This window comes from Glycine soja, chromosome 13 (assembly GCF_004193775.1).
Source record: "Glycine soja cultivar W05 chromosome 13, ASM419377v2, whole genome shotgun sequence".
Classification (NCBI taxonomy): Eukaryota; Viridiplantae; Streptophyta; class Magnoliopsida; order Fabales; family Fabaceae; genus Glycine; species Glycine soja.
Genome location: NC_041014.1, coordinates 29,771,652 through 29,781,884, shown reverse-complemented (window position 1 = coordinate 29,781,884; position 10,233 = coordinate 29,771,652). Strand labels below are relative to the sequence as shown.

General features: G+C 29.7%; 1 protein-coding gene across 1 annotated transcript; it reads left to right on the top strand.

The window, feature by feature from the left end:
• The first annotated feature begins 747 nt into the window (after positions 1-747).
• Positions 748-4,397, top strand: LOC114381770 (NADH-ubiquinone oxidoreductase chain 3). The gene is given in 3 exon segments (XM_028340987.1): positions 748-752; positions 3,992-4,055; positions 4,057-4,397. Coding segments are annotated over 3 exon segments (330 nt in total). The 3' UTR covers positions 4,318-4,397.
• The last annotated feature ends 5,836 nt before the right edge of the window (positions 4,398-10,233 follow it).

Here is a 10,233-nt window from a genome sequence, read left to right as displayed (position 1 = left end):
GACCATCGCTATCTGAAAAATGAAGTGCATGGTGAAATTTTAGGATATGAACATGAACAAACAATATAAAATTGGAACAAAAAAATCACTGAAAGATGAAGTGTGTTGTGTTGTAACTAAATCAATGCAATTGAACCACTCCTTATAGATCGTTTGGTGTTCTTTGGAGCATGAACCGATTGTGCTGTAAATTGGAACAAAACAAAATCATTGAAAGATGAAGTGTGTTGTGCTATAACTAAATCAACACAATTGAACCATTCCTTATAGATCGTTTGGTGTTCTTTGGAGCATGAATCGATTGGGATAGGGTCGAACTTCATTGATCACAAAAAAGCTTCAGAATCGCGTATTTGAGATCTCGTAGTGTTTGAGATGCTACGTTTTAACACTTTTTACCTTCTCAGGGAACAGAAAACGTGAGCGTTAAATGACGACGAGTTGCATTAGCAGTGTTGTATTGGTGATGGAAATTCATGAGACAGAGTTAGCGCAAAAATATTGCTTTAACGATTCTTGTTTTTGTTTACCAAAAAATAGTGCCAAGTTAGTAAGATTGAGAGTTTCATCTAAATCCGCCTAATTATGTATTGTGATTTTTTGATAAGGTTTTAGGGTAAGGGTAAAAAAAAAAAATATCACATGATTAAAATGGCGCACCCATTAAAGGATGATTCAGGACATGACATGTGACAATCAACGTTTATTTGTAACGATCAATGTTTAAATTTAGACTGACAGACCAAAATGGCGTAATTAGATATAAAAGAAAGACTAAATTCGTGAATAAATTTAAAAAAGGACTAAAATCGAAATCAATGACAACTAGAGAAATCAAATTTACAATTTTACATAATAATTATAATATCAAGAACATATTCTATTGAATGACGTTTTTTCTCATTTGTAGCTCCAAGCTACCATTGAGTGAGTTTTCCCATCGTTTCAACTCAGAAATCACGACGACCTATAGTAGTTTTTACTTGCAACATAAACATATAGTAGTACTTTGACTTTCTTAATAAGGTCTTTCAAATGCAGAGGCCACATAATGTTGGCTCCATAAATGAAGGCCCAAATGTGATAAAAGCTTTGATGAGGGGTGGCTGATATTTTCTCAAATATCAATGCTAGGAATTTCATAGTCATAGGTAATTAAGGTCAATGCTGACTAATGTACTGCCACATTGATTCTACAGCAACTCCTTAATTAATCCCCTCTTAATTTGTTACGTGTACGTTAAACTACTATTAGCAACTAATCTCTCTCATTTTCTCTCAAATGGGTCACTCAGTTTAATATTTACTTATCTAAATTGCAACATGTTACAGAAAGGACAGACATAATTTATAGCTATCCTATTCTAATTACATCATATATGTACTTTCTGAGTCTGACCAAGAGTTCAGAGCCATTTAATGGTCCAGCCACCATAGTATCTAGCTAGCTAGGCCATTAGACAAGTTCATTCGACAATTTGATCAATAATTGAGGGGTATATCTTGTACGTGTGGTATTGCGAAGAAACAAACACTGCAAGAATCTATGAATAGGATTTTTCCGCACGAGGCCCGCATATATTCTTCAACTTCCAGTTAAGTTGGAATAAATGTCAGATTAAACACATAATTTAATCTCTATACGTGTCATGAATTCTCAAGTTGATCCTTATACGGAAAAAATTACTATTAAATTAATCTCTATACATGCAAATATTATCAGTTTGGTCCTTACCATCATGACGCCATTTATAACAGTCTTATGTTGATCGTTAACCCGTTTACACATTTTTAGTTTGATATATATATATATATAACATTCTTAATTCAGTTCTCATGCATGTAGTGCATTATCAATTTGTTCCTTATACATATGTAGTACATTCTCAATTGTTATAGGGACTTAAAAATGTGTTATACCTATAGAAATTAAATTAAGAATTAGAATACATTACATATATAAAAGTCAAATTGACAGCACACAAAGGGATTAATAGTCGTTAGAGACATCATTACGATGACATGGATCAAAATGAACGTTTGCACATATAAAAATCGATTTAATAAATTTTTACATATAATATTTGAAATAAGAATCTTGTGGCATGTGTAAAGACTAAATTATTATATGTTTAACCAAGATATTATTATGATCCCCACTGATCTCAAGGTGGATCATATATTAAATTGAAGGGCTAAAAATCTCAGACTAAAACTGCTATAAATAAGGTGTTGCATAGCATTGAGGGCAAATACCTCAATGATATAAACCCTACCCAAGTCCAAACCGCCAAATTAACCTCTGGTTCTAAATCTAAGAATGTGTGCCCTGCTGGCAATGCCCACGAAGAAAGAGACCGATAGAGACTAGTTCTACGGCTGATATAACAAGAGTACAAGACAATGCTTTGGACTCACCCCCGCCTTCTAAATTGACATAAAGACCATCAATCATCTACAGTATTCTAGCTTCCTCTTGAAATTGATTCCTCAACAAAGCTTACCCATCAATGGTTTGCACTTAGTATACCTTGACAATGAGGTTACACTTAGGGCTGACATGCAAGAGTCTCCTTCACTTGTTGGATTATTGTTATAAGTTGCATGTCATTAATCTTACAACTTTTTAAACTTTGATAACCATTTAATACGGATCGATCTTGTTTGTTAGGAGAGTTGAAAAGAGACAAGAGAGATGAAAGCAAGGGCAACTATAAAGGATTTGTGTTATATAAGTTAAATCAATTACAATAAACTACTTTTGAACGAAAATAAAGAATACATAAAAGTCTATAAAGACCCATAAAGGCTACATAGTTTAACAAATTTAGTACTCCATTACTGTTGTCTTTAAAAAATTATTGCATTGTTGTTTTAATAAGTAGTTAGGGACTACTGCATACATATTTATGTCATTATATGTTAAATAAAAATTAGTTAAAATCATAAAAAAATATTGTTGTTCCCCTATAGCATCTCCAATAACATTGATATAAATAAGTCAGTTTTTGTCACTCAATCTTTCACGACTCAATTTTTTTTTCAATAGATATTTTTATGAACAAGTTGTTTAATTCATAAATATTATATTTTTTTCTTTTATATTTAATATAAAATTAAGTAGTTCATAATCAATAATTATTTAAATAAGCAACTATTTTTAACTTTAAACAATTGAAAATCACATGTAATATGTTAAAATAATATTTTTTTTATTAAACAATTCATTAAATAATTTTCATTGTAGATGTTATTAGCCAGCGATGATGTGTCTATGTTCATAGTGATTGTAATCCAAAAGTTAAATCACAAAGGCTATACGTAAGTATATTTTGGGCATTTTTTATTTGCTGCCAATCATTTTTTATGCGTGTGATATGTTTACTCCTTGTCAATTGGTTTAAGAAATCAACGAGTAACAGTATAAGATTTATACAACTGGCTACCAATCATGGGCGATATCAAATTGAGCAGCATCTTTAACATGAATCGTTGGATGTCAAGTCAAAAAAAATAATGAAGATAACAAAGGTGAAGTAGACAGCACCATAACATGTTTCTTTGGCACGGAAGGAACCAGTGTCAGTAATATATAACCTTCGACATTCAGATTAATTCCAATCACTTATTACACTTTGTTTGTATAAAGAGAGAAAGTGACATGAGAGAAATAGAGTGAAAAGAAGGAAAATAAAAGGAGTAATTAAATTGAAAATGAGTAGATTTTTATTTTTATGGCGTGCTTAATATATTAAAAATAGAGGAGGAGAGGAAGGAAGATGAAATAGAAATGAATTATTATTTTTTGATAAATAATCATTTTTGTTTTAAATGTGTAGAGTTCTAATAAACTCGTTTTCGAAAAATAAAAATTTAAATTTTAGTTCTCAAAAGTGAAAAAAAAATATGAAAAATTCATTCATATATTAATTTTCGTCCGTTATCATTAATGAAAGGAGTTACGTAATACATTCATAAACGAATTTGTCAGCGTGCTAATTTCTTTGATTTTACTCGCTCTTCCTTTTCCCTTTGCTTCCAATAATTGGACCTATATATCCAAAAAAATTGTCGGCCTACGAATGTGGTTTCGATCCTTTGGGTGATGCTAGAAGTTGTTTTGATATACAATTTTATCTTGTTTCCATTTTATTTATTATTCATGATCCGGAAGTAACATTTTCCTTTCCTTGGGCAGTACCTCCCAACAAGATTGATCCATTTGGATCTTGGTCTATGATGGCCTTTTTATTGATTTTGACGATTGGATCTCTCTATGAATGGAAAAGGGGTGCTTGGATCGGGAGTAGCCACTAGTGATAGGGCAAAAATAGGGAGGAAGGACAAAGGAAAGACACATTCCTACATTAAATCAATTGATTCGTCATGGTAGAGAAGAAAAAATGGCGCACGGACCGTACTCAGCTTCTGGGACGAAAATGATTATTTGTCCAAAATATAATTTAATCTTCATCTTTTTCCCATTTTTTAATCGTTGCAAGCATAACATTATAATAAATACTTAAAAAGATAGGAAAGCAAGTAAGTTAAAATAAACATAATAATAAGAATAATATTATTTAATAAGCATAATATGTTTATTGCTTTGAAATTTCTAATGTGACTGTCCTTTATCCAAAATATGAAACTCAAACAAAAATGCATAACCATTAAATTAATCCTTATAAAAAATGAGAGTCAACTTGATTTTGTTACTATCTAATGTTATCACAATAGAAATTTTAGAACAAGAGAGACAGATTATACTTATTAATCAATATCATGCTTATTATTATGTTTGTTCTAGCTTATGCTTTCTTTCTTATTTTTTAAAGTGTTTATTGTAATATTATACTTGCAACGATTAAAAAAGAAAAAAATGATGAAGATTAAATTATATTTTGAATAAATAATTATTTTTATCCCTGAATATTATGCTTGCAAGTTGCAACGATGCACCTACACATTCAAAGATAAAAATGATTAATGACGTTTATTTTTTTTTCTTTTGAAAAGGGAAAACGAATTATTTGATAGGATAGAAATGAGAAGAAATTAAGTAGTGAAACCTATCCAAAAGACTAGAAGAGTCTAATTTAGTTGATTCAACATTTTGTATTACCTTCTCTTTTTGAAAGGTTGAACAACTGTGCCACTTTATTTTTATACGGTCAGTTTTGTTTAATTAAATGCAACCGGCTTTTATTATTTTAATTCAAATAATATATTATTATTAAAATTTAAATTATTTAACTATTAAACTAATTAATTTACATTTTAGAAGTTATAAAAAGTAAAAGTATAACAATAATTTTTTAATATATATATATATTAAAAAAATTAAAAAAATATAATTGAACATATAGTTATATACTCATTTTCGTACCTATATCCATTTAGAAGGTCGAGTAATGCCCGTACATGTGCAGGTTGTTCCTAGTCAAAACTGGTATTTTTAAGTTAGGATGAGTTTGAAATTATTTGTCATGCCTAAACAGAGAAAGTAGCTATTTAATTATTTTTATTAAGATTGTGGAAAACCAAATCAAGTTTTTCGGGTTGTAATAGATTAGAATCATTTTCATTAATTTATAATGGATTTTGGACTTGAAAAAATCAAAACTGTTTTTTTTATATATTATTGATTTTGGGTTAGTTATAGATTAGGCTACTTTATTAGTTAATTAGGGATTTTAGGCTAGTTTACATATTTGGGGTTGTAATTGAGGCCCATATTGTGTTGGGTATTTTTTTTCCTCCTTTAGGTGGAGGGTTGAGAAGACTAAAATAAGAGGGTTTTTTTTTAAGAAAATAGGTAAAAATAAAACAGTATTTAAGTAAAAAAAGTGTAGTTTAAAAACTACTTCTGAAATATGAATGATTTTTTTACATCGATTACAATTATAATTGATATAAAAAATAACGTTTTACTTTAGTTATAATTATAATCAATATAAAAAAATATTTTTTTACATCAATTATATCTCCAACCTATGTATTGTTGAAGAATAACCATACATATTAGGTGCATTCTTTTCAAATTATACATTTTATGGATCTTTACCTATTTTTGTAGAAAAGTCAAAACACTCTCATAGGGACTGGAGCCCTTACATTCAGCTTCTAATAGGTGTAACACTCTCATAGGGAGGGGGCATGGACGAAAGAATAATGATATTCATACATTTTATTCTCTTACAACTTATAAGTCATTTTTACTTATTTTTTCTCCCTATCTTTCTCTTCCCTCCTATCCAATCCACCCAAAATGGGGGTCGACGTTTATAATTTTCTGAAATAAATGAAAGGCTGCTACCATTCAGCTATTATTTTGAATAAAAGCATGGGCCAAGAAGTATTTGGGCATCTGGTACTGTTATAGGTTGCATCTGGTACTGTTATGCTTTTAAAAAATGTCGTTTGGGATATTTTCTTTTTTGGGAAAAAATGTAAATTATATTAAACCCAAAATGATACAATAATAAACGGGGCATACCCCGCAGTTAAAGAAAATCAAAAATCTCCCTAATACAAGAAGACCTATATCAAGATGTTAAAACAAATGCAACAGGTGCACTTGTCTATACATAAGAAACTTAATCTTGCTAATAACCTCTATTACAGAAAATTGATAATCTTCAAAAATTAGCTTGTTCCTAGACAACCAAATGCAGTAGACTGTAATTGCTATAGCCAGACAACGTAATTTTTCTTGAACACCTGATGTGGATCTGCCCCTAATTAAAGAGTCAGTAATGCGCTGTAAAAAAGTGAAACGCCTGCGGAAAGAAGCCAAATCACGAATGTGAGCCCAAACTTGAAGAGATTTCCTGCAAGAAAAGAACAAATGAGCATTTGACTCAGGCTCATTTGAACATAAAGGGCAGAGGGAACCCTTGTTCAAAAAAGCAACTTTGTCAAGAGTAAGCAGCCGATTCCTTTTAGCAAGCCACAAAATGAAAGACATCTTAGGGGGGATTGCTGGGTTCCATATAACAGAACACCAACTAACAGTAGGCGTGACACCTCTAATATATTCATAGACTTTGCCAACAAGCAATTGTTCATTGGTGCTCCAAGATTAAACCCTCTTTTTGGCCTCTTCCGTACTTAACTCTTTAGAGATAATAAAGTCCCTTATTTGAATGATTTTCTTTATCAAAACTGAATCTGATGAAGAAGTATTGTAATTCCACACATCGCTCCCTCTGAAATAGTAATGGTGAACCCACCGAACCCATAGAGAATCTTTCTTACAATGAAAGTTCCACAGGATACGGGAAAGAAGCGCAAGGTTCCAGTCCTTGAGATTAAAAAGGCCTAAACCCCCTTCTTTTTTCGGAGAACAAACTACTGACCAAGCAACCAAGGGCTTGTTTTTGCCAATATCCGCTTTGCCCCACAGAAAATTACGGCACGAAGCGTTGATCCGGTCCAGAACAGATTGCGGCAAAGGAAAAATCCCCATCCAGAAATTCACAATTCCTTGAATAACCGCTCTGATCAACTCTAACTTACCTGTATAAGATAAAGACTTTTTGCTCCATCCCTGAATCAAGTCAGTAATCTTGGAAAGCAAGAGAGCATAATGACATACATTTAATTGCAACAAAATTAGTAGGATGTAGCCTTTGTTTGATTGGAGTGGTCTACAATACAGTTCGAATTTTAATGCTGAACTAAGTCATTTTCAAATTGGATAATACCATTTTTATTTATAATTTTATATTTTTTATAATTTATTTTCATGTTTTTATTACATTATTTAACTTACCTTGTGTTTCTTTTTCCTTTTTTTTTTTAATTTTCGTCTCCTTATTGTAAGTTTATTTGTGAGAATGTATTGTCAAAATAATATTACTTCATTCAATTAATAGCATTATTCTTTTTAAATTTCTGCTAGCTAGTATTGTTAACAGTTAATTAACTATTTTCGTTTGTCAAACAAAAAAAAGTTAACTATTTTCAAAAACTAGACACTTTTTTTCCCTAAAGGTAACTAGACAAGGTTACAACAAACTTTAGTTTCTCATTTTTTTTTTAACTTATTGCTTTGATTTAATTTCCCCTATGTTTAGTTGAGTAGAATCATGAAGAAAAGAAAATGTAAAGATGGAAAAGTAGTAGTTTTTCTTCTTTTTCTTTGTTTGATTTCACATTAAAAGAGAGGGAAGGAAAAAGTTATTTGAGTCCCACATAATAAAAATTTCTTCTCCAAATTCAAAAGAACGACAGAGGAATGAACTCTTTTTATATTATAAAAGCTAAAAAGAAAATATTTTTTTTTGAAAAAAATACTAGTTGCAATCTAAAAAAAATGTTTTAATTAAAATGAGTCACAAACATGCATATACTTGTTAAATTTTTTAAATGTCTTCATTCAACCATATCAACCCATAGTTGATATGATCAAACTAGCATACATTGATGAATATGATCACAATGCACAAAATCAACTTTATAATTAATTAGAATTCAGTAACTCAGAAATAATTATGGTGAGAATTTATATTGTATTTGGTTTTTCATTAAGATTTTAATGTTATAAATTAGACAAATTTTGAGAGGCAAACTTTTTTCAAAATCATAATAATTTATAGCCTTTTAAATAGAAGTTCAAACATGTTAATACTAATTATGTTTGAGTTATTTTTACTTCATAAACTCATAAAAAATTCTATAATAAAATAAGAAGGGGAAAAGAAAGGTATATATGAAATATAAAAAAATGTGTAGTGTAACAAAGATAATAAAATATATTATTAAAAATATGAGAAGAATATAAAGTAAAATCAATATTTTTGTTATGTTATTTTCAATGATAGTACACATCTACTCGGCAGCTGTACAATCCTTAAAAAGACATATAGTCGTGAATTTTGGCATTGCATATGTATAAGTATATATAACCTAATGAAAATGAAGTTGGTGGTGCCAGAATAACACGCCAACTCCAGACAGAATAACATGCATGCAGTAATGAAGAGGATCCTTACACTGGACAAATTAATAATAGTATATATTATTCATGATTCATTCAGGGTTTTCTTATTCATTATCCATTTGAGAGTCTCAATAACATTATCAATGTAGAGACATTTTTCGTCGTGATTAAATTGAATGTGTACTGGACAATTTAGTATTTTGCAATTTCAGTAAGAAAGAGCATAAACAGACGAGTTAATTAAATAATAAAAAAGACTCATCTCTCCTTTATACAAACATGAATACCATACACACTTTAACGTGAGCCCTATTAGAAGTTATTCAAAAGTATTAATTGCATACTCTCTTTCTTAATGATTTCTGGTTCAAAACAATCTGCAACAATTAATTTTCACGTAACTTTGTTATAGCCATTCAGTCAAATTAAGAATTGCATACTTTCTTAATTTGCTTTACTTTAAATTAACTCATACTTTTTTAATTTGCCTTAGTTCAAACCTATGAAACATAAACATCATGACATGAACACGAATACGAACACGTGAACATCTCATCTCTTGAAAAAATTAATTAAATGCTAATTTACTTGTCAGATGATGTCGTGTTGGACACGGACACCCGAACACAACAAAGAAATGGAGTATCCATGCTTGATAGGTTCAAACTAACTCAGGTCATATATGTACTGTCTCCCAAATAAATGATGGGCCAAAGGTCAAAACTCTCCACAGGTTTTGCATTATGTAGCCGCTTCTTAAATTGGAGTATATTATGCTTCGTAATTTTTTTCATAGTTATGCTAATGGTCATTTTTGTAGCAATCAGTTGCAGATAATGTTCAAGTTTTTAAATAGATATCATAGGTGCGGGTGATCGATTTTAACGGATTTTTTCTCCGTCTATTTACAAACACAAAGGGATCGGTATTAGGGTATGTTTGGGTAATTTTTTTTAAATTCCAGGAAAAAATGAAATGAGTTTTTACAAATATTAAAATTAGTTTATATATAAGTTAATTTGTAGAAACTAATTCTCCTATATAATTTTTTTAAAAGATAGGTTTTTAACTTATGTATAAGTTATTTTTAGTTTATGAAAAAACTTATTTCATTTTAAGTGATTTTAGATAAACTTATTCAAACTAGACCTTAGTCTATTAGAGTAGAAAACTCATATGTGGAAGTCCTTATATTTAATTATTCCTTTTTTATAATATATTTAATTATTGATAACAGGCTTAAATATATTTTTAATATAATGTAAGTTAATATATATTTTTTTATTTTT